Source organism: Grus americana, chromosome 1 (genome assembly GCF_028858705.1).
Source record: "Grus americana isolate bGruAme1 chromosome 1, bGruAme1.mat, whole genome shotgun sequence".
NCBI lineage: Eukaryota > Metazoa > Chordata > Aves > Gruiformes > Gruidae > Grus > Grus americana.
Window position 1 is genome coordinate 58,207,031 of NC_072852.1, and position 24,072 is coordinate 58,231,102.

The following is a 24,072-nucleotide window of genomic DNA, read 5'->3' on the forward strand; positions in this document are numbered from 1 at the left end:
CCCCCCACTGCAACGGGGTGCCACAGGTGGGCTGTTGCCCCACTCCCCCTTGCAGCACCCTGCTAAGGAGAAATCTTCAGCGGGGAGCCCGGGGGCCGCTGAGGGAAAACGTCCCCCAAACCCCACCCCACGATTGTACGTGGGAGTAGAACTCCCCCTCGCCGGGGTTGAGGGGGGACGCCGGGTGGGAGAGCAGCGGGAACAGCGGCGGGCGGTTGCGCCTTTAACGGCGGGCGGAGGAGGAGGAGGGCCGGGGCTGCGCTGGGTGACATCAGTGGGTTTGGCTCCGGGGCTCAATGGAAACTGGGTGAGCGCCGGGCTGTGCCGAGCACACGCCGGCTGGAGGGGACGGCGAACGGGCGGGAGGCGGCAGGCAGCGCCGCGCCGCGCTGAGCCGAGCCGAGCGAAGGAGGGACGCGCCGGGCACGGCCGCCACCAGCCCTCCCCAATCCTCCGTCATCCTTCCCGCCGCGGCCGCCTGGCCCCCTGACAGCCGGCGGAGCAGCAGCCCCACACGGCCCCCTTCCCGCCAGGGTGGGTATGGGGGGCGCCCGCCTCCATCTTGGGGCGCAAACCCCGGGGGAAAGGCGGCCCCTCCGGCTCTTTGTGTGCGCGGAGGGAGGGGGAGGGGGCGGGGGAGGGGAGAGCAGGGCGCGATGCGCCGGGCCGGGGGGGGGGGCAGCGGGGGACAAAAGCCCCTTTGTGGGGGCGCGGGGAGGGGGTCGTCCCCTCCGGCGGCGGCGGATTTTGCGGGGGGTGGGGGCTCCCCTCTGTCCCGCTTCTCCCCCTGCCGGTGCCTTGCCTGCCGGCGGGTCCGGGGCGAACGGGGAGGGGGTGACGTGCCGTTCTCGGCGGAGGGCTGTGGGGGTCCCCGCGGGGGGCCGCCCCTGGGTGGTTTAACCCCCACCCCTCGTGCTTCGCTGATGCTCCTTGTCTCCTTCTCCAGCTCCCCTCATCGCCTGTTTGAGGGGTCCGCGTTTGGTGGGGAGGTGGTGTATGGGGGTCGGCGTTTCCTTTTGTGTGGGGTGGGGGGCGGTAGGGGTGTGGGGGTCCACGGCCGGGAGCGGAGTGGGAGGGGGACGAGGACGAGGACGAGGAGAAGTTCACCGCCGTTCCTGGGGGTGGCTGTTTTTTGTTACCTACCCGGAAAAATATCAGCCTGGGTAAGGCTGTCTTCGCGTAGTGTTTTGCCTGTAGGGGGTGGGGGTGTAAGGGACATATATGTATATTTTTTTTATTTTCGTTTCCCCCTGTTTTCTTCTTGTGGCTATTTGTTCCTAAAATGTAGTCCAAGTGCTCTCTGTGGGGTTTCTCTTCACCCATCGTATTTGCTGCTAGATCCTCTCCTTTTTGTAAGTGTGAAAGGGTCTTGGGGGGGGGGTGGGGTGGTTGATCTTTTGCATTTCAATCAAAATGTGATTTTTTTCTCTTTTTCCTTCCCATTTTTAAACCAGTTCAGATTATTGTTTTGCCAGCCTCTTCCTTTATTCTCATACACACACACACACAAAACCCATGTAAATCCTTTATGGTCTATAGGCAAAACAGCCCCCACTCCCCACACTTCCACTGAACGCCAGAGCGGTGCTGGGCTCGGCAGCCTCCATTACGGAGCTGTGGGTTTGGTTTTGTGTGGCCTTTGCTAGCCAGGGCATCTTCTCACTCCCGACCCCCTCAGGTGGGGCTGAGGTGGCCCTCCTGTTGTGTCGTCCCCCCCACCTCCCCGAGATGGTCCCTGCATCTTCGGTCGCCATCGGTGCTGGCACAGCAGAGCGAGATCAACTCTGTCGTGTGTTTATATAATGGCCTTTGTGCCTGTACGTGGGTATTTTATATTATATAAAAGGGGATTGGTGCAAAATGGTGTGTGTGGGGAAGCAGTGCTGGCGGCTGGATAGTAATTTTATTATTTTTTTTTTTAGGCTGTGTAGTATATTGTAGGTGTCTGTGTAATGTTGGATATTCACGTATGCAAACGATCATGTAGAGCACACACTTGCTTTGAGGTTGTATGTGTGTTAATCCCTTATGGAAAACTAAATGGTTTAACTAAATGATTGCCCTGCAGCCCCTAGGAACACCGGAGAGCGCAGGAAGGGTGGCAGGGCAGGGGGGGGTTAAGCCTGCTGGGGGGAGGGCTTTTTAAATTTTACACTTATAAATAATATATAGGGAGTAATATAAATTTCATATATAATCATATAAATTTGATATGTAAAATTTTCTTTCTTCATCTTGTAATAGTAGACCTGAAGATCAGATGATAAGAGCGGAAGCTGTAGATGGTGGGGGTACATGTGTGAAGTAGAAGCAAATGTGGTGGATGTTTGAACTCCTGGAGCAGTTGTTGGGGGGTGGGAAGTGTGTGTCCTGCCTGCTCCCCTTACAATGAATCCGGGCTGTTGCTCTCTGGCTGTCTTCCACCCAGGTTTTCTAAGCACACTTGTGTGTGTTGGGGGGGAGATAAGGCAAAATGACAGCTGTGCGAGACCATGATTTTTCACTCCATTATCCTGCTTCCCGCTTCCACCCCCTTGCCTCGGAGCATTTTTTAGATTCCCCTTTGGAGCCTGTTGCTTAATCAGCTAGAAGGACTTCTGCCTCGTTGTGCGAGGAAACCCTTCTTAACCTGGCTCCTGCCTGTCCCAGAAGGGTGGGACCAAATTTAGGCTTGGGACTGTGGTGTTGCAGAGCAGTAACCGCTGTGCCCTGATGCGGAGGGAACCCACAGCTTGCTCAGCTGTGCTTGTCGCGACTAGGAGTTGGACTCGGGTGGGAAGTGCTCAGGGTTGGCAGGCCCGGGCAAACGCGGCCATGAAGGAAGGAGATTGGAGAACCGTCTTCCTGATGGTGGTGTGACGGGTTCCTGGGGACGCAGACCTTTGATCGTTTACTGGAGTAGGAGTGTAAGCAAGTCAGATGTATGTTAATGTGGTTATACAGAACAGCAGGCAGCGGATAAAAATCATGTCTGTTTGCTGCGCCCTCACCCAGGTACGCCTGCCTCCTGGTTCGGTTCCCAAGGCTCTGCCTACATTCCTTGTAGTAAGAAAGTCAGAAATAGCCACAGGGTTTTGTAGACTTTACACGCACAGAAACCCACATGTATAAGTAAATACTAGGTGAGGGGACTCCACCTCTGAGTATTTTGTGTGTGGTTTCTGGTGACAAGAGCTCTGCTTTCAGGGTTCACAATGTCCCCTGAATACCTTGATAGGATTATTTCCCTGTACGTCTCTGCCGCCCGTCCATTCCTCTTTCTGTAATCCCGTCTCCTGGGGCAGGAGGAGCAGTGCTGGGTTTATAGTGTGCTCAGAATCCAGCAGCTGGGATTATTTTTTGTCTGCTGGTGCCTCACAAGGCTATTCCTCCCTTCTTTCCTTCAGTGATGCTTCCTTCCCACCAAGTTCCAGCAAGGGAAAGTTCCTCTCACCTACTTGTGAAAACATGATTCATTCCTCACCTTTCCTGTCCCCAACAGGCTCTGTGTCTGCATTTTGTACACTAATAATGTGGCATTGCATAAATTAGGACTGTGGCAAATCCCTCTAAAAGGAGCCATGCTGGCTGTCTTGGGAAGAGCTGCGTTTCCTAGAATAAGTTGGTGGCCATGGAAGGGGCAAGGGAAAAGGGGCTATTAAGGGGGGAACTGCTGGAATCATGTTTGGCCAAGGTGTTTGCAGTAGAAGTTGAGGTTGGCGATGAGAACAAACTCTGTGGTCATGATCCTTCCACCTAGTTGGTTTTCTGTGCAAGGTGAGTAGGCTAAGCCTGGGCATGTCGATGGGGTATAGCAGGTCAAAGGGTTAGCTAATCACCTCAGGTAAAGGGATGAGGAAAGGCCCGAGCTGCTAAAAACAAACAGCTGGCACACCTGGGTAGGCAGCAGAGACGGAGAGGCTCAGGTAGACCAAAGGAGGCTGTGATCCAATCAGTAGAAGCATGTGGAGATAAGCAAATGGTGTTCCTAGTCAGTGCGTGCCTCGCAGGGTTCAGTTCAGCGAGATGTCTCCTCCCTGTCCCCTGTGCCAGCCCCTGCCTGGGGGCGATGGAGTCGCTTGCTCCTGGCAGTCTGTCTGTCTTTCGCAGCCCTTGGGTCCTGTGCTTCACCGCCACCGAGGTGCTGGGCTAGGGCTGGGCCAGAGAGTGCTCCTTCTCATAGTGTTCATTATGCCTGTCCCTTCTGGTGCCTCACGAGCTTACCGGTGTCCTGGTGCCAGGTACTGTAGGTAACGAGGAGCAAGTACCATCTCACTTCAGTGAGAAGTGATCACCAACTGAAACCTTCTAAGGAGGGATTTCCTGCCCCCTCCCAGTCTCTGAACAAAATGGTGGGGAAGAGATTCTATCCTTATTCATTCCGATAATGGGAATATGGAAAACATGCTTGAAAGGGTCACGTTCCTGCAGCGTTTGTAGCTCATGCTGTCCCTGGACATCCAAGGAGATCAGGAGAGGTGATAGAGGCTGTGTAGAAAGTGAAGTATTTCAAGATTAAAAACTGTACCCAGCCTTTGGGTGAAGTGTTGAGGTCTCTTATGTAGTCTTACATGATTCATTTCCTGTTTCTGCTCTGACATTGCGCTTTCTGTGCTTCTTTTCTCAGCACGACTGAACCATGGAGCTTCGAGTGGGGAACAAATACCGGCTGGGCAGAAAGATTGGCAGCGGTTCGTTTGGAGACATTTACCTAGGTGAGTGTGAGTCTCTGTCCTTCCACCTGCGAGGTTGTTTTTCCTCAGTTGTGTCATTGTTTTGGGGTTGTTTTTCTTGCCTGTTGATAATTGTGGGCACCGTGTAAGGTTGAAGGTGGTGGAGAGAAGAGCGAGCTTCAAGGAATACTGCTAGTTGCTGCCGGTCTTCTGATGGCAAAGTGAGATGAGCTCAGCTTTGCCTCACAGGTATTGGAGAGACAGTGGTGTTTGATCAGACTGATCTAGATTTGGACTATTCAGGACATATTTGTCATACACCCTACTCCAGCTCTCTCGCTTCCTTTTCTTGAGCTTGGGTGTGTGTGGATATAAACTCTGTAAAGAGTGGGTGGTGGAAAGGAAGGAGATGGCTGTTCCTTCAGGGTAGAAGGACTAAAGTTTTGGGAAGGTTTGTAGTGGAAGAGGTGGTCTAGCATCTGTGAGAGAGGGGTCTGAGACCAGGAGGTGTAGAACAGGTCAGAGAGGCTGGCCTGGTTAAAGTCTTGGGGCCCAGATCTGTTAGATCTGTAATGGGATTTAGAGTTAATGTCTGGAATGACCTGAACTGGGAGCTCAGTGGAGAGAGCCCATGAGGTGCTGGGTTTCCTGGTACCACAGCAGGTCACTTGGGGAGAAGTTCTTCCAAACCAGCATGCTGATGTGTAGATATGTTCCTTGATGCTTTGCCTGCTAATGGTTTTTATTGGCTCAAACCATGTGGGGCTGGAGTGGCGAGACTACCCAGCAGCCTGATCAATCCCTCCATGAGAGCTGGCGTGGCTTTTCCTGTCATCTAGTTCTCACCACTACCTGTTTAGCAGTAGTCCTGCAGGCCTGCAGAACGATTGCCCTCTCCCTTCTTGGTGTTTGCACGCTTTGGGTACTTGCAGATGGCTGTCATATGCTCCTTGACTGTTAATTTGCTCAGTTGAGTTGTATTTTGCTTCCCAGTACGTCCACCATCCTCACTCTTGCTGCTCCTTCAGTTTTTCCCAGTTTGTCCATCTGCTGAGCAGCTTGGAGCCTACACAGTGTTCGAGGTGTGGCATTTCCAGTGCTGGGCAGCAAAGGGCTACCCTTGAGTGATCTGTAACGTGATGCCTGTGCATAGACTGCTTTGTGTCTCCTTGGCTTCCCCAATCACCAACACTGTATCGGGTTGCAGAATTGGCCTTACCACCCTGTCAGCTGTATTGTAGGAGATCTCTTCTAGGTTCTGCAGTGTCTTCCCATCCCTCCCTGAGTTCCTTTAGTTGAATACCTCTAGTTTGGATTACTTTTCCCCGTGTTTGTAAATCACCTTCTGTTTTCTACTTCTGCCTTTTATCTCCAGTTCCCTCTTGCTTTATTATTCTCTCTTGATTAGTGTTGGCAGCCTCTCTTGATTAAGTATCCTGTGGGAATCATCAGTAACAGGCTTTTTTGCCGCCTTTATCCAGAGCACGAACAAAGATGATAAATGATGGATCTGGGATCCCAATTCCACTGTGTGCTGCCTTCACTGCAGCCTACTCCTGTATGTCACTCCTCTGTGGCCCTCCAGCCAGTTTGTGTCTCAGGTGACAGTGCTTTCAGTTCTGACATCTTGGGAATTGAGGGGTGATAGCCCGGACACAGCATTTTCCACCTGTGCTATGGCTCAAAGCCTTCCAGACTCTCTCTAGGACAGTGGAAGTTGTCAGGATCTTGCAAAAACATCTGGGAAGCATGTGGAGAAAGAAGGGAGGTGCTGAATGGAAAGGCCTCTGTATTGCATAACAGGTCATACACCTGTGCAAAAGGGGACACAAAAACCACAGGTGGTGGTGAAGAGGCTGTGCCCACCTTGCCCGTAACCAAACAATATGAGAGGCAGAGGAAGCCCCAGTGCACTAGTGTGGTGAGCACAGCGGGATGCCTCCAACTGCTGAGTTCAACCAAGTTACTTGAATGCAGTATCAAAGCCCTTGTGATGTTCATTGAGGTGCAAGCCAGTGTGTTTTGAAGCAGTGATAGCGAGACTTCTTGGAGCCTGGGTGACTCCCCAGCCTGGAGGGATAAAGCATGTAGTCTCTGATGGTGTGTCTGGAGGACGCTTGTGCTCATGCTATCCTCTCACGGTCTGTTCTGCAGAGGGACTCATTCACAAGGACTTCTCTCCTGCACCAGATTCACCTCACAGTTCTCTCTTGATAATGGTGTAGAGCCAGACAAGCCCTGTCTGTCTCTGAAGGCAAGGATGCGTTACATGGTTCGCTCCCAGCTTCTCCGTCTCAGAATGTTAGTGTCTTCACCCACTCTGTAACCAATGGGTGCTTCATGCTGTGCTCTTCCGGACTTGCTTTTGGGTTTTCTGTCAGAAGGAAACTCAAATTTCCACATGGGCACACACAAAGGATGGACTCCTGTTAATCCTTGGCTGGGGGTTAAAGCACAATGCCTTGCTTCCATGCTCTACGTTGGGGGATAGATGTGCACTGGGGGCTTCCCCTAGTGTTGGCTTGCCAGGGTGGGAAATGAGATCCAGCTGTCCTGGGCCTTGGCTGTTCTGTTTGCCTCTAAAAATGCTCACTCAGAAGAGCAAAACCCAATTTGCAGAGGAATTGCTGAGACCTTTGGGCCATCAGAGGAGAGGTGCTTTGTCAGAGCTCTTGGCCAAGAGGCCGGGCAGGGTTGCTGGACATGGTATGAATTGTTGGGGTTGGGGCCGGGATGCACTGGAGGGGACGCTGGTTGGGGAGAGGAGCTGGGGACGGTGGGCAGACAAAGCATGCTGGGACTTGCGCTGGCTGGGGACAGTTCCTGGTGGCAGGCTCCTCCCTTGCTGGGAGGGGAGTGCCTTCCCTTTGTTTCCTGGCCTGTTAACTCTCTCTCGCCCTATCTGACTTCTTCCATCTGTTCCTAACCCTCCTTTCTTCCCCCGCCAAGCTGTGGAGAGGGGAGTGGGTGTTGGGGAGCAGGGAGGGTGGGTGGGGGAACGTGCCTGTTGGTTTGCCCGAAGCACGGGGAGGGTGGTGTTTATTGTATCAGGCATGCAGCAAGGCTTCCACTCCGAAAAGATCCTGTTTAGCCAGTGACATCCTCTGTCCCTGGGGCCCTGTTTCAAACAGCTTGTGATGAATGAGTTGAATTTGTGCAGCCCCCACAGCGGAGCGAGACTGGGGGTGGATGTTAGGAATTATCCCCAATCCTACATACGTCTCTCAAGTGGCTGAAGCTAGGCAGGCTCTGCTGCATTTGTCTGAAATGTGGTGTTTTCCAGTCTGGAGAGGGAGCAAAGAACTGTTGCTTTTGTACTTGTATCTTTTTTTTTTAAAGATGGTGGTTAAAGTGTGGAACAAAGGATCAGAGAGACTCCTTCCTGTGTGGTAGTCTCTGTCTGGGTAGATCTCTAGCCAAAAAATGGTAGAGGGAGCAGCCTGAAGACATATGGGGGTTTGGGGCAAGAGTGAGCCTGAAGTGTTCAGTTGGTGACCCCCTCAGCAAAGAATAACTCCTCGTTAGGTCCGATTGGTCCTACTTTTACTGTTCTAGGCCACAGAGTAGTTTCTTCTTTTCCTAAGAGACTAACAGCTGTGTTTGGGCTATGGAGAGTGTAGGGCTGAAGGCCGTGTTGATAATTTGAATGGCATATTCACATTTTGCAGAATCCTAAGTTTTCACAATGCTTCCCTCCCCCCCCCCCCCCCTTTTCCTGCTTTACATGCTCACACATAACACTCCCCACCTGCAGACAGCCTAGTAGATGGATGCATCGTCATCTTCCTAAACACACAGGGTAGTGTGGAGATGAGAACTCATTCATCTTTCCACTGTTCAACTTCGGGGGGTAGGGTTCATTCGAAATGCTAATGCTACTGCTGCCAAAAGTCAGCAAGACTCATCATTGCTTGTGTGTCAGCAGATGGACTAGGAGAGGGAAGAATCCCCCCAGGGAACAGACAAGAGAGCTGGTGCAGAGGATTTGGAGGAAAGTCTTCACAAAGGCGGGGAAAGAGAGAAGGGGAGGAAGCGCTCTTATCTATTTAGATGTCCTGAGTGTTTCTGTGCTGAATGAGGGCCAGTGATTGAACACTAATTTAGAAGGTAAATAATAGTTCAGGGCCACATTCTTACTGTGATCTGAGCCGCTTTTCCTGCTCTTTTCCTCCTTGCACTCCTGATGCTTGTAAGAAGGGTCCTGCGGTGGAGTGAAGGGAATGTACAGACTTGTTTTGCTGGCCAGCAGTTTTAAGTGGAAAATGCCAGCATCTTTCCAAAAGTAACTATTAGACAAATGGCTCTAGCTCTCATGATGGCTTTTTCCCCTTCCCCTCTCCTGACTGTTGAGTAAAAACCCTTATTAAATTCATGCCATTGCTCCTCCTTCCCCTCCCTCAGAGTACCCTAAATAATTTCTCTCCCTCCTTACTGTTTACAGCTTTCAAATATTTGCAGACTGTTGTCATGTCCCATTCTTCCTCCCCACCCTTCTTAGTTGTATCTCTTGTCTATGCTACGTATTTAGCTCTTTTAATCTTTCTTAGTAAATCAATCCCTCTAGGCCCCAATCATTTTTGTTCCTCTCTTACAAATTCCTAGCAACTTGTCTGTCTCGACCTGATGCTGTAGTATCCAGATGACATCTTTTTGCTAGCAGGCAGCTCTTGGCTAACTTTGTGTACAAGCCAGAACTCTTCAACAGGAGATGGATCTCCTTAGGATCCAGGGGAAGAAGGGATCCAGTTGTATGAACATTTCCTTTTTCTCTTTGGTCCTTGGCTCTGGAGGCGGTGTATGAAAGAGGATGGATGGAGAGATCAGTCTGCAGCCGGCCTTGTGGACTCTGGAAGCCTTAACACAGGGATCAGGAGGCACAAATCAGCCAGACCTACCAAAACTAGCTGTGGGATATCTACAAAACATCACCTTTGACTCCAGCTCATGTTTAGCATGCGTGTAATGGAGTAGTTTATTTTATGACAGTGTTCGTAAGCTGCTCATGATTAGAGCTGCTCTCTGATTTGTGCTTGAGTGCAACTTTTAATAGTTCCTGATACGAGGAAGGGCTTGTCTGTGTGTGCAAGGCAGGCATGGGAGTGGGAGCAGAGAGAAGCAAATCTTGAGTGTCATTCCCGTGACCTGTGCACAGATCTTCGTTCTTTCCATTTTAGGATGATGTGAAACATCTGGAATCCTCTCAGCTAGTACGAGAGAAAGACCAGCCCGTTCCTCCTTTGACAGTGCACTTTGGGACCAGACTGCTGGCTTTTATGGCTGGCAGCTCAGTTGTTTTCAGAAAGAAGCGCGTGGGGTGGTGGTTTTGTGTCATCGCAAACTATCTAGCAATACCTTCAACAAAGGCGTCTGAGTAGCTTAATTCAGTACCAGATTCGGTTTATTTCTTCATGCTTCTAATTTAGGATATAGCAAATGTTTCTGTGTTGGCAAAAGATAAAGGTATTATTAAAGCTCTCAGGAGAGGGAGAAGCTGAGATTTGGGAATTGCCTGTATTGAGCAGGTCAGGGCTGTGGAGAAATCAGAGGTAGCTGGGAATGTTAGCAATGTCTCCTCCTGAACTAATTGTCTCTTTTGAAATGATGTACCCGAGGTAACCACTAATTTTGCTCAGGAAGAGGTATTCCATATCGCTGCCGTGGGGGCGGCTTGGGTTCAGGGGCTAGGGAACGTGGGTTCAGGGGCTAGTGATCAGGGACAGCTAAAACTTTCAAACAGTTTAGGTACTGCTTAATACGTACAGGTTCACCTGCTGAAGTCTGGTGCTTTTTGAGATAACGAGGCAGTTAACACATTGTAGGACTGTTGGTTTAGCCTGTCTGCAGGATCAGAGGTGGTTTCCTATTCACGTGCCTTCCTCTGGGCTTGCCTTTGCAAATGGCAGTGCTGGAAACTATATGAAGCTGAAGTGGCTGAATCTCATTTCTGTCACAGAGAATAGATTTCAGGGCAAATCTTAAGGTTTTGGCATCCGTACAGGCCTTGTTAAAAGTGTTTAGCTTCAGTGGAAGCTTGCGCAATCTTAATTTTACCCTCATTTCTATGCAGGAGCCAATATTGCGACTGGTGAAGAGGTGGCCATCAAACTGGAATGTGTCAAAACCAAGCATCCCCAGCTCCACATTGAAAGCAAGTTCTACAAGATGATGCAGGGAGGAGGTGAGATGGGAAGGAAAGGATGGGACTGGGGGAGTGGTTGAAGAAGGAAGTTATTCTGGAGGGCCTTAGAAAGGAAATGATTTGGTGTTACATATGATCTTCTCAGCAGGGGATGCAGCAGTTTTTCTCTGTTCTGTGGGCTTAATCTTTCTCTTTCCCCAGTGGGTATCCCCTCCATTAAGTGGTGTGGAGCAGAGGGGGACTATAACGTGATGGTGATGGAACTCTTGGGGCCCAGCCTGGAAGATCTCTTCAACTTCTGTTCCCGCAAATTTAGTCTCAAGACAGTTCTGCTCCTGGCAGACCAGATGGTGAGTTTCCTCAGAAGCATTTGTGCCTACTCTCCTTTTCCATGCCTTTTTTTTTTTCTTTTTCTCCCCTCCCATCCCCTCTGCTCAAGAACTGCTATATCCCAGGCTTTTTTCATTTTGCAGCAAGTGGCTGCCAGGTTTCTATTTCTTGATGAAGCTGGAGGCCTGGAACCTAGGCATTCCTGGCTTTTCCATGATCTCCATCCCTCCTTCCTTCCCCTGCTACTCACCCTGTGTTAGTGCTGCATGCATAGATGCTTTTGCCTGGGTGATGAATGACTGGCATTGCTACCTATATAGACTCAGCTGCCCATGCCCTGGGTTTAAGACCCTTAGCTGTTCCGGACCCTCTCCTTTACCAGCCTGGCTAAGTTTGAAAATTGACTGGTATCAATGCTGAAGCTCAAAGTTTTAGTCTGTACAAACTTGCTTCCCATCCTTCCTTGTGGTGCTAATGGTGACCTCCCCAGATTGAGGGCTGGGCTGGTGTGCAGGGTTGAATTCCATCTCCAGATACTTCTGCCTCCAGAGGGTGTCTTTTCCTTGACTGTTGTCTCTGATATTCTCTGCAAAGTGTCCCTTTCCCTACTCTTGATAGGCCAGTGTGCTGGACAGGGTACTGTTTTTAACAGATGCAGTTATGTTAAGTTTCCTTCTTCCTTGACTTGCTATTTATTTATTCCCCCTTCCAGATCAGCCGTATTGAGTACATTCATTCCAAGAACTTCATCCATCGGGATGTAAAGCCAGACAACTTCCTTATGGGCCTCGGCAAAAAAGGCAACCTAGTATACATCATTGATTTTGGTTTGGCCAAGAAGTACCGAGATGCCCGGACTCACCAGCACATCCCTTACCGGGAAAACAAGAATCTGACTGGCACAGCCCGTTATGCCTCTATCAACACCCACCTGGGAATCGGTGAGTCTGCTGTTGCCCACTGGTGGGGCTTTCCAGGGGAGGTAGTGTGTCTCCAGAAGGAGAGGCCTGGGTTCTGTGCCTGGCTCTGCTGCTGACCTGCCTTGAGATGCTGGGCAAATGACTGTTATGCCTGTGTTACCTCTCCTGCCTTTTGTGGCACTCTGAGCTCCTGAAGGCAGAAATTATGTACTGATCTGTGTTTGTGCGCTGCTTAGTACAGTGGGGCCCTATTTCAGCAGCAAGGCTTGTGACCTCCCTGATTTTACTGCTACTAAACTATGCCTTGCACAATTTTTGCAGGGTGATTAAATAGATGTAAAGGAGACGCTCGCAGGCACTGAGCCTTTAAGGATACGTGCAATTGAAACCTCTCTTGTTGACTCCTGAGTGCCTCCATCAGTGCTTATTCTGTAGCTGTCAGAGCTGGAGGATACAGGCCCACTGCAATATGGTCATACTCCTGTTACCCACCGCTGAGGACAGGGACAGCCATGTGCTGGAAGTGTACAACAAGCTGGAATGAGGGGAGGCTTCCTGCTGCCTGGACGTTCAGGTTTTGTGATTGAGGATGGGCTGTCATGGGCCTTCAAAAATACGTGTGTGTCTGTGAACCACACTACCCTGTTCACCACTGAGAGGGATTGAAGCAGCTTTAGGGAGGTAGGCCTCTGCCCTTAGTGTCTGTGGCTAGTACTGTGGGGATAAAACTAGGCTGGGAAAGAATGCTGAGAGTTTAGCCAGGTCTTAGGCTGGTGATGGGCACCATTGCAGGCTTTGTAGATACCTCACGCAGGTTAGTATCCACCACATGTAAACCTCCTGAAGTCACACAAACTCTTGTCCTGGGAATGAGCCCCTGATGCACAACACTTGCTGTGAGGAACAGAGATGAAAACCTCTTGCAGTTTTCTCTTCCATTCCCTGACCAGATACTTCTCTCCAGTGTGTGACCTCTTACCCCTGCTTGGGCTAAACTTTGTCTGTCCGCAGTGTGAGAGTTTCATAATTACCATAGGGTCCATTCTGAGCAGGCTGACTTGGTTCTGCTACTGGTTGGCAAATCTGAGCAGCAGAAACACTGAAGCTGCCCTGCCTGCAGACCCAGGAAAGCAGCTCCTGTGCTCACAGCTCAGTTTGTGTCTGGGAGACCACCTTCTGAAATATGTAAACTGGGAATTTGAAAATCAGAGCAGGGAACTCAAACCTTTTAAACTAACAGCTTCCTTAAGATTTCATGTCCTCGTTCTTCTTAGGGAAAGCTTCCTGTTCTCCCTTCTTGCAGATAGTTTCCTAGAAATCTGGAGTCAAGACTTGACTGCAGAAAATAGTTTCCCACTGTCTTCCTTGCTTAATACTGTATAACTGTAGAGTGAAAATTGTGAAAATGCTTTATTTATATCAAAATGGGGAGTGTTGTGTGTTGAGAGTGGGCTGTGATCTCCTGACCTCTTCTATGTAGTAAAAATAGTTCTCGTAGAGCTCTCCAACTTGGTCTTCTGTATTTTGGCTTGACCTGCTTATATATAACTGACTCTCCATTGAATTCTCAGTCAAGATTTCCTCAGCCATGGTAACTGCCACAAGGAGACGTGCACAAAATAATTCTCACTACTATCTCTGTCGATTCTTTTGTGCATGCCTGCTCTGTCTGAACTGATCATGAGAGGATAAAATGTCTGGTTGTGGGGTGGTGTTTTTGGGTTTTTTTGGGCTTTTTTGAAGGACTTTATTATCATCTCACCCCAACTTAGCCCTTTACTATTGGTGCTTGGCTTGCGTATCAGGATGAACAAACAATGTCTGAACGCTAATCCAAGGGTAAGCTGTATGTGCCATTGATGTGAGCACAGCCGTTGGTCTCTTCGTGCCCTTTGCTTCGGGAAAGTCTGGGTGTGTTACACCCGAGACCTGTTGCACAGAGTATTATCTCCACGTTGCAGATAGTTCCCCTGAATGGCATAAAGGTTACTTGACTTGCCTGGAGGAAAGGGGATGGGGGCGTCAGGGTTGCAGCTGGAGTTCCTGTTTCTCAAGACCTTGCCACAGGGTGTGTGACAGACACGTTTGTGAGTTAGCAGCATTGCCATGGGAACCGTCACTCTGAATTTTTTGGCTTTTCAGAGACTAAATTCTCTGTCTTAATGTTACATTAATGTGGTTTAGGGAGAGGGAAGGAACCAGGTGCTGGGGTATTTGTCTGACGGGAATAGCAAATGAATAAATGCCTTTATTTGAATGTGCAAGCTAAGGGTTGGGCATTCCGATGTCTGGAGGAAACACATTCTTTTCCAAGTGACTGGGGGGAAAAAGTAGGAGGCGAAATCTGGGAGGGTTTCCACAGCTGGAGACTTGCTGTTGGGGGAGTCATTGGACTGTGCAGGCTTTGGTTCACGCATTCCAGTCAATTTTCACATACTCTGGGGATGAGAGTCCCCTGCACCCTCTAGAGCTTGTAAAGTCTGAAATAGATGCCTGGGGTGCCCAGGAGACAGTCTTGGAAGAAGCCTAGTAGGCTCTGTCTGGATAACAGGGGGCTGGGGGCAGTTCCTCCCCAAACGTGTGTCTTAGATGGCATTAGCGTAGGCTGTGCAGATCGTAAAGTTGTTCTGCTCATCCTGCCCGCTGTCACTCGTTCCAGATTTTTGTGTGTTTTTAAAGGCTGTTGCCATGCAGTGGGGAGAGAAAGGGGAAGTATAGTCCCAGTATGTGCAAAATCAGATCTGAGTATGTAATCAGGAAAACATTGCTTGGTTAAGACTGCTTGCAGCTGGGCTTGCTCCAGTGAAGACAACTGATTTCTAGGGAGCCCTGCATGGCAACAGCATCACTTTGGATAGGATAGGGGTGGCGGGAAGCACTGTCCTGGGGGACCAGGAGGCGCTTTAAACTGCAAAGAAAGTTTTGCCATGAACTTTGTGTCCAATGCAACCAGTCTTCAGTCTCCTGTCTTTGCCCAAGCATGTCTTCCCCAGGTAACTCACCATCCTACTACTCACTCCTGACTCAGCTCCTTCTGAGGACCTTGCTTTGGGAGGGGAGTGAGGATGTGGGCTGGCTGGGAACCTCCCTGGGAGTGGGAGGGAACTTGCAGGAGATGGCTTGCAGAGTGGGTTGGGTTTGAGAGGTCATACTGGGTTGCGTGGGAAGGCAACTTTGTGTTTTCTATTGGAGAGGGTTTTGTGGTTGAGGGAGGAAAGGATGAGTGTCTTACAAAAGTAGCAGTTCCCCCTGTATTGTAGGAGAGCTGAGAATCTGAAATAAAATGGAGAGAGGAAGTGTGATGTGATGTCACAGGTCATGACTGTAATCCTGCTTCTGGACTGACTTCCTCTGGGCACGCATTCACGTCACTTGTGTTTCTCTTTCTCTTTTCAAATTGTAAAGTGAGATTTCTTTTTATTTGTTTTTTTTATCTATGTCCCAGGGATGCTGTGAGAGTTAGTCAGTGATTGTCAAGCACCTAGAAGTGGAAAGTAGTGATATTAAATAATGTTTCTTTGGTGCGTAGAGGTGAACGGTTTTTTTCCTAACTCTTAATTACTCCACTTTTGCTGGCTAACGTTACCTAGTATTCTGAGGATTTTGGTATATGAAGTCAGGCAAAAAAAAAAAAGATTAAAAATTTGGAGATGTGTAACAGTAACTGAAGATGAAACAAACAATGATGATGAACAACAGTTCCTACATCCCCAAGGTTTAATTCAGGATCTTGTTTTGCTACAGTGTTTTGAGGTAGTGTGACAACTGTGACCTATCATGTTCGTGCTTCAGGCTCATCATAGATTTGAATCTCACTGAAATTGTTTAAGTGGGCTACAATGACCACATGAACCTGAGATATTGGATATTGGGGATGCAATGCAATCAGACACATATCATTCAGCATTTTAATAATTAGGTGTTGTGCCTGCAGTTGTTTTTCCTTGATCATATTGCTGAGTTAAGGCACAGTTAAGGTATGTTTGCATGCTTGTAATGGATACTAGTGAGCTGCCCAGTTTTGTTTCGTAACCCCTCTCATTGCCTCCAGTAAGGGCTTGTAGCATCCCCCACTGACTTCAGGCTCCCAAACCTCAAGTCTCTAATTCTGGCCTTCCCCAAATCACTAAGACTGTGCCTAAGCATATGCTCACAGAACGTCTCCTGTTCTGGATAGGGTTGGTGGCTCTGCTCAAAGCTGCTGTGCTCTACACAAGTGGAGGTGTGTGGTCCAGCCTGCACTAAGCAGTGTGGAGTTCAAGTAAGATTTTGGAGGAAAGATCATGATTTATTCATAAAAGGCTGATTTGCTTGTTCAGTAGGTTTCTCTGGTTCCTGCTCTGCCTTTCCCTAGTCCTCTGAGGGACACCACCGTGCTCTAGATGGGGAACCCACAGCTACAGGCTTTAAAGCTAGAGCATGGATAAGTCAAGGGCTGGCAAATTGCAGGAGATGAGGGTAACCTCAATCCTGTGCTTTCGGGCCCTGGATTTGCATTCTGACTCCATTTCCACGTGCCTCCTGTCTTAGGATATAGGTCATTATCAAATATTGTTTAGTTTTATTTATTTGATACACATGGTGTGTAATCGTGGCCCTCTGGTATCCCAGCCTTAGGTCAAATGCAAAACTGTGGGGTTTCTTTTCCCTGCTCTCTCCATAGCATCTAAACTTCTCCCAGCCAGTAATGTAGTTATCTTTGGCAGCAGCCTGATAAGATTAGGAAGTATTAGCCCCTTTATAGTGTACAACTTGAGGCAGTAAGTTGGTGAGGTAAAAAAAATGCAGTTATTTCTGCATGCTCAAAGTAAGATGCTTTGGGGATCTGCAGGGCTGCTTTCTCCTCTACTACTGTCTTGAAACATGGCATTTTTATGGCATTTCATGTGCTTTGACCCAAAGTTAAAATGGCTTGGCCGTTCCAGAGAACAAGTTCAATGTGGAATGCTTTTGTTTGGGAAACAGGTTTTTTTGCTTTTGTAAATAAGCATCTAAAAGCAGGCCCTTACAGTGGCATATTAAGGGCAACTCTTGCTCTGAGTAGAGTTGGTAGTGATGCCAGTTACACAGTCATTCCCTGTTTGGAGGGGAGTCTTGTGTTCAAAGTATACCTCTGTATTCATGCCTCTTTCCTCCACAGCTTGAAAAATGCCACCAATCCAGGAAGATCTTGCACAGTAGTACATGTTAGGCTTCTCTGAACTACCAACAAAGTTGTTTACCACAAGAAGGGGTTGCTAGTTCCTTGTTTCTGCCCTGTGTGAAGAGTATCAGCAGGTTAATTAGAAAATGTGCTTGAAAGGGTTGTGTTGGGCTTACCTCTGTTAGCTTTGTCTTTCTGTGACTACCTCTGTCATGACTAATCCCCAGGGTGAGGTATCATTCTGGGTGGAGAAGTGTAGGTGCCCTTCCTCTGGGACTGGGAAGAGCAAAGTAGGCAGTGTGGCTGCAGCGCTTCTTGAGCTGTTGAATTCTTGTGTGAGTTAACGCTTGTTCAGGTGAGGAGGTAGTCAGAGTAATTATTCATTTATGAAGTGGGTTGGGCTGTATGGGGAGAGGAGCACTTTAACTCTTGCAGTATGAACATACCCACAGGAATGTCTTCTACAAGTTTGTCTATCCATAGAAGTCTACCAAAGAAGAGAGAGGGGTTGTTTCTTTTGTTCCGTGTTCATCTCCAAAGCTGTGTGATTGCCAAAGTAGTTTTGGTTGCCGCTCACTCCTTGTCCCTTTGTAACTTCTTCTCACAGAACAAAGTCGCCGTGATGACCTGGAGAGCCTGGGCTACGTGCTCATGTATTTCAACCTGGGCTCGCTGCCCTGGCAGGGCCTCAAGGCTGCCACCAAGCGCCAAAAGTACGAGAGGATCAGCGAGAAAAAGATGTCAACGCCCATTGAGGTGCTCTGCAAAGGGTACCCTTGTAAGTGCTCTGATCTTGATGGTTGTCTTGTCTGATGGCTTGCTCTCCTGCTGAAACCCTGTGGAGCTTCGAGTCTTGAACGGCAATGCCCTGTACCCCCAGACCAGGATGTCCTACTGACGCCAGTGATGAGAAGGATAAGAGCCCGGTGGTGATACAGTTCTGGTTCAGAAGTGGGAAACGTGTTTTTGTGGAGAGTCGAGCCTTGTGTTAGTAAGGGTATGAGAGTGCTGAGAGGGATCTTCAGGACCTCAGAAACAGTCTGGAAGGGGGGGTGGGCAGTGAGGTGAGAAGGTGTGCTGATGATCCTAAGTTTTTACTGGGTAACGAGGATGAGGGTTGACTGATGAATCCCAGAAGTAACCAGGCAATGAAGTGGCAAATGCAGTTCTTTGTAGGTAAACATGGAGTAATGTATGTGAGAGGAGGGAGAAGGCTCGGTCCTTGTGTCATGTGCAGAGTAGTAGGCTCTGAGCTGACCAGTGTCCCTCACCAATGAGCTGTTGCAATTAGACGGTTCTGTGAAAGCATCAACTTTGCTTTTAGTGGCTACTGAGGAAAGCGGATCAGGTGTTAGGAATTTCTAGGAAGGAAAAGAAACCCAAACAGTGTGCATTAATAAACCCATGGCTAGCTTGCACCTTGCATGCACCGTGCAGCTCTGGTCCATCCCACTATTTCAGAAAGGATGAGGTAGAACTGGAAAAAGGGCCAAAAGGGTGATCAGAGGTGAGGTGATTTCTATACAAGTTTGTTGGAACCTGGAAAAGAGATGATTAGAGAGATAGTAGAAATCTACCCTCTTGCTATGCTTCCACAAGTTTGGATGTGAACTGATTATTTGGTGACCCCAGCTCTTGTATTGGAAGAGAAACAAAGCTGGTTCCTGCTAGCTTCAAAACAAAACGATGTGGTTCTTCACACAGCTAGTAGTAGACCTGTGGAACTCGTTCCCAGAAGATGTTGTGGATACTTAAAGCTTACAGGAGTTCAAGGAGGGATTGAACAACTATGTGGAAGAGAAATCTCCTGAGGGTTACTAAATAATTGGAAACCACATCCAGATCAGGAAGCTCTCTGAGCTGAAAGTAGGTGGAGGCTGGGCTAATGTTAGTGAACGTCAGACACGCTTGCCCTGATCTTTCTCCTCTGTAGCTGTCTACTTCTAGCCACTGCTTAAGACAGGCTACTGAACTAGGAGGACCTCTGGTCTGAGGTGAGCTTTGGGAAGTTCACCTTCACTTATTCTTTAGGCCTACATTCTTACTCTCCTTCAGCAGACTTGCTACCTCTTGCTTGGAGAAGCAGCCAGAAAAAAAGATGCATGAGCATTTCCTCTGGTGAAAATAGGGATGCGATTGTCTTGGTTGCCATAGCACAGCAACCAGCAGGCTCTGTTTTCGTTACACAGCTCTGTGTTTGTGCTGTCCTGGTCCAGCACGCTGCTGCTGAAAGGCTGTGGCAGCTCTGTGGTGGGACCAGGAGGGTTGGGCGGTGTTCAACAACCAACTGCTCTCTGCTCCCTCCAGCTGAGTTCTCGACATACCTCAACTTTTGCCGCTCACTGAGGTTTGACGACAAACCTGACTACTCGTACCTTCGGCAGCTCTTCCGCAACCTCTTCCACCGCCAAGGCTTCTCCTATGACTACGTCTTTGACTGGAACATGCTTAAATTTGTGAGTGTGTGTGGGGAAAGGGCTGGAGGGACAGGGGTTGATTCATATCATGGAGGTGGGGGAGGAAAGTTGGAAACTGCCTGCTGTTTGTACTTAACCCTGGTGAGTAACTTGAGACAGGGGACCAGATAGAGTGAAAAGAGGCAGAGTTGTTTGGGGGGGTATTGCTACTGTTGTGTTAGTGAGTGTGTCTGATGGAGCATGTGTGTCAATAGATCCATAGCTATAGGTAGGTAGAGATAATTTTTCAGGAGAGAACTATATTTGAAGGTGGGACACGGACATGGATTGAAATAACAGCTGTAGTACTGCATACTTTCTTCCCTGTTTCTTCATGGAAGAGAATGAGGCCCCCTCTGGGTGGATTGAAAGATGGTGGGGGGAGAAGGTGTTTTGAGGATGGAGCTCTGATTTCTTGGTGTGATGGAGCACTGTGTGTTTTCTGTCCGGAGCTGCTGCTGTCTCTCCTGCCTGACAGCCGTGCACAGCATGGGGGTTTCTCTCCTCAGGGAGCAGCCCGGAACCCTGAGGATATGGATCGGGAGCGGCGAGAGCACGAGCGAGAAGAGAGGATGGGGCAACTCCGTGGGTCAGCCACGCGAGCATTGCCCCCCGGCCCACCTGCTGGAGCCACTGCCAACCGTCTTCGCAATGTCACTGAGCCCTTGGCCTCCACCCCCACCTCCCGAATCCAACAGTCCGGTGAGTGGGGTGGGAGAGCTAGAGGAGGGTGCCACCTCTGTTGTTGGTTGGAAACTAAAACTATTGACTGATATTCTTGTCTCTTGTTTCTCTGCCCCAATAGGAAACACGTCCCCCAGAGCAATCTCAAGAGTGGACAGGGAGCGGAAGGTCAGCATGAGGTTACACCGAGGAGCTCCTGCCAACGTCTCCTCATCTGACCTCACAGGGCGGCAAGAAGTGTCACGGATTTCAGCATCACAGGTGAGTCCATGCTGCCATGTTTGTGGCCTTGGCCTGGATATTCCAGAAGGACTACGGGTCCCACAGCCATTTTTACCTGATCTGCTGGAGCTAATGTGAGCCTAAAGCTTCTAGTGTGGTGAGGGGAGTGCTACCAAGTTACGCCTCTGCTCTTTAGTTACATATTTTCTGGGGGCCATGCTCAGTACTGTTGTCTTAGCTCTGCTTTGCTTGGAGTAAGCCTTCATCTGGTTGTCTTCCAGGCTGCAGTGGTTTGGAGAAGTGAAACAGTAAACTTCTGGGAGGGAGGACATCCTGAGAGGAACAAGCAGCCTCTGTGTTTTGGTGTCCTTCATGCCTTTTTCTCCCTCTCCATCCCTTACCTATTCTTCCTCTTCTTTCATAGACAAGTGTGCCATTTGATCACCTTGGGAAGTGAGGAGCAATTGCCACTGGACCAGTGTTTGCTTAGGTGAGCTTGTCCTTGTGCCTGGGATCCCCCAAGGAGGGAATTGATGACATTGGGGATTAGGGTAAAGCTTTGATGTTGCTGTGGGGGTTCGGTACATTTCCTTTCCCTTCACCTTACTTGGAGATGGGTTTTTGGCTTCAGAGGGAAGATTAAGGTTGGTTGCGAAAGCCTTAGGGGGATGGATTATCTTGGGTGTGAAGGTAGCTTCCATTTCTCCAGGAGGGTAGGAAAGATGGAGAAGGTGCTGGGCTGGGGAGCCATTTCATTAGTCCCTAATGAATGATTTTCTGACGGCATGATAGTGTTGGGGAGGAGAATGCTGAGCGTGTAATCAGGTGTGCAAGACTTGGCACAGCTAGTGAGTGCCTGTTCTAGAGGAAACAACAGTAGCTGGACAAGGTAGCTCCAAGGGGTGGCAGGAGAGTAGAAGAAAGGGCTGATTTGATTTGTTACACTCCAGTTGGCATTGGAAATGCTGGGAAGAGCCTTTTCTCCTAATGTCCTCTTCCCTTGTTCTCTTTTTTGTTTCTCTTTCTAGTGTCTTCACTGTATTTTTCTTTTAAAAAACAAAAAACTCAAAAACAAACAAAAAACTAAAAAAGATTAAAAAACCAACAAAAAAATTCCCGACAGAATTTCTTTTTGCCAACGACGAGGAGTCGAGCTGTGCCCCTGCACTGCTGTGAGCCGTTTTCAAGAGGGCTGCCTGCATCCCCCAGCGCGAGCACCTCTGAGAAGCTGACGACGCGGGAGCCGTGCGGGAACATCTCCGCTGCCCCCCCAGCCCCACTCTGGCCCTACCATTGCCCCCACTGGCTGCCCCCAGCTCCCTCTCCTGATTCTCTGCTCCTGTTTTTGGTTTCTTTTTTTTGTTTGTTTTTCTTCTTGGATATCTTCTTCTGCTTTTTTTTTGTTAATTTTCAAATCATATGGTTTTTAGCCATAGAAATTTTAACTTTGCTCTCCTTTTTTTCTGAGGGCAGGGGATGGGGGGGGGTTTGGTATTTTGTTTGGGTTTTTTCTGTTTTGGTTTTTTTTTTTTTCCCCAGGAGCCTTGTGGGTCAGGAGGGAATCAGATTCCAGCCACACTTGCTGGTAGAAGTCTGATTTTTATTATTGTAATAGAATTTATTTTCTCAAGCATTAAACGAATTTTAAGCTGTGAGGGGAATTGTGGCAATGGCCTAATCATTGACTTGGGCTTCCTTTCCTTGGGTGGCTTCTCTGCGTTTTTTTTTTTTCTGGCTGTCAGAAGTGCCAGACTTCCCTGATCCGAGTGGTCCTCACGCACCAAGGGATCTCTGTGGAGAGGCACCTGGTCCCATGGAGGATGGGAAGGCTGGAGCTGAAATACAGGGAGATGAGAACTCACTTCCCATCCCTGCAGCGGGGTCTTTTTTTTCATCTGGCTGTGCGTGGTTTTTTCTATTTTTTTATTTTTTAATTAAAACAAGTTTTAATTCCTGCGGAGAGAGTGTGGGACTTGAGGAGAAGAGAGGGGCGCACAGAAACTGGAGTTTGGTGTTCATTCAGAGCGATGGCTCTTGCTCTCTCCTTCCCTCATGCGACCCCAAGTAAGATCCACCATACATGCACAACCCCTTCCTGCCCTCTCCCCCCTGTCTCCTCCCCCCCCTTCTCCCCCCCACTTTAGTTGTTTTTAAATATAATTTAGGAATACCCAAGCTGCTTTGTGGCACTTGGGGCTTTGAAACACAATGATCACCACTGCGACCTATGGCCTGTAGCAGACACACTGTCACTGTAGTGTGGAGCCGATGGGTTGTTGGCAGGGCGGGGAGGGTGGGGTTAGTCTTTGTTTTGTTTGTTTTTATCCTTTCTATTTAACACTTTCTTTTTCCTCCCTATTTTTTTCCTAATTTATTTACCTCTCTTACTGTCTCTTTTTTTTTTAATTAAAGAGCAAAACTTTTTATTACTTTGTAATTTAAAAAAACAAAAAAAAACCTGAAGAACTTTGGGGGGGGATTTTGTACTTTTTTCCTGTGTAAATATTGGACTTTTTTGAGCTTTATCGTGGTTGTTAATTTGAAGTAATAAAGTAGAAAATGATAAAGTGACGCCAGCATCTGTCATTTCTTCCTTGGCATCCTTGTTGAGTGTGACATCTTACACGCAGGAAGCGCTGTCTTGTAGTCGAACCTGTTCCTGAGTTCCAGGAACGAGTTTGATCAGAATTACTGGAAAAAAGGCACAGGGCTGGAGCACCTAAAAATAAATCTGAGCTGATCTCTGCAGTTGCAGCCTTGGAACAGCGAGAGAGCTATGTGAAATCCGATTCAGGATCTCTCGGTTCCTGGATTTGAGCCTCCAGTGTCTCGTGCGTCTGGCCTTCAGGAGGAGTGAGATCGGACCTTTCCATGCTGTTGGCTTTGAGCGTGCACTGCATTCGACAGAGGTGGACCGTGGGTTTTGTATTTTCTTGCTTTCTTTTATCCTCGGACTTAAATCACGGAGGAAGGGGAAGGAAGAGGGGTCAGAGCAGCAATCCCGAGTGCCCGTCAGCAGTGCTGTGCCTGGTGCAAACGTGCTGAACTCTCTGTAAAGTGGCACCTGCTGCTTTGGTGTCTGCGGTGGTGTGGTTTGTTTGGGCTTCTCCTTTGGTTGCCTGACCTGTCTGGCAATACGTTAGTAAATTTTAATACTGATTTATTTCTAAATTGCTCCTCCTATAGTTAGGCTTTCCTGCATTATCCAGATGAGAGGCCTGTTTCTTGCAGCCTGTGTAAAACTCTTGAAACTGACTTTTAGGAACACCTGCTGGGAATAAATGATGGGTCTTGGTGACTTTGCAAATTCCTTCCAAGCCTGTTCTCTGCCAGCTGAGCAGGAAGAGCTGCTCCTTCGTTTGCCTGCTGCGTGGGGCTTCCAGCTCCTCAGATGAGAGAGGAAGAGTAGGAGGGAAGGGGAGGGTAGTTCAGGGGTGTGGGGGTACTGTCCTGTTGCCTCTATCCCATGTTGGTCCTGCCTCCATTTTGCGTGTGTTTTTGAGGGATCAAAATGAAACTGGACTCT

At 48.9% G+C, this 24,072-nt stretch overlaps 1 protein-coding gene across 2 annotated transcripts; it reads left to right on the forward strand.

Moving 5' to 3' along the window:
- The first annotated feature begins 267 nt into the window (after positions 1-267).
- Positions 268-23,117, forward strand: CSNK1E (casein kinase 1 epsilon). 2 transcript variants are annotated; one of them, XM_054802513.1, is made up of 11 exons: positions 268-534; positions 4,607-4,694; positions 10,720-10,830; positions 10,993-11,141; positions 11,834-12,062; positions 17,792-17,962; positions 19,492-19,640; positions 20,150-20,342; positions 20,446-20,585; positions 20,971-21,036; positions 21,575-23,117. In XM_054802513.1, the coding sequence occupies exons 2-10, from the start codon at positions 4,619-4,621 to the stop codon at positions 21,001-21,003; spliced, it is 1,251 nt and encodes a 416-aa protein (XP_054658488.1). In that variant the 5' UTR covers positions 268-534; positions 4,607-4,618; the 3' UTR covers positions 21,004-21,036; positions 21,575-23,117. The 2 variants fall into 2 exon arrangements, with proteins under 2 accessions (XP_054658488.1, XP_054658480.1); XM_054802505.1 differs by having other exon boundaries at positions 294-534; positions 21,670-23,117.
- The last annotated feature ends 955 nt before the right edge of the window (positions 23,118-24,072 follow it).

Bases quoted from the DNA above. Each gene is read 5' to 3' on its own strand.
- CSNK1E (XM_054802513.1), top strand. From the start codon at position 4,619: ATGGAGCTTCGAGTGGGGAACAAATACCGGCTGGGCAGAAAGATTGGC. The intron at 20,343-20,445 runs GTGAGTGGGGTG...CTGCCCCAATAG, and splicing joins CTCCCGAATCCAACAGTCCG to GAAACACGTCCCCCAGAGCA. The intron at 20,586-20,970 runs GTGAGTCCATGC...CTTCTTTCATAG, and splicing joins CACGGATTTCAGCATCACAG to ACAAGTGTGCCATTTGATCA.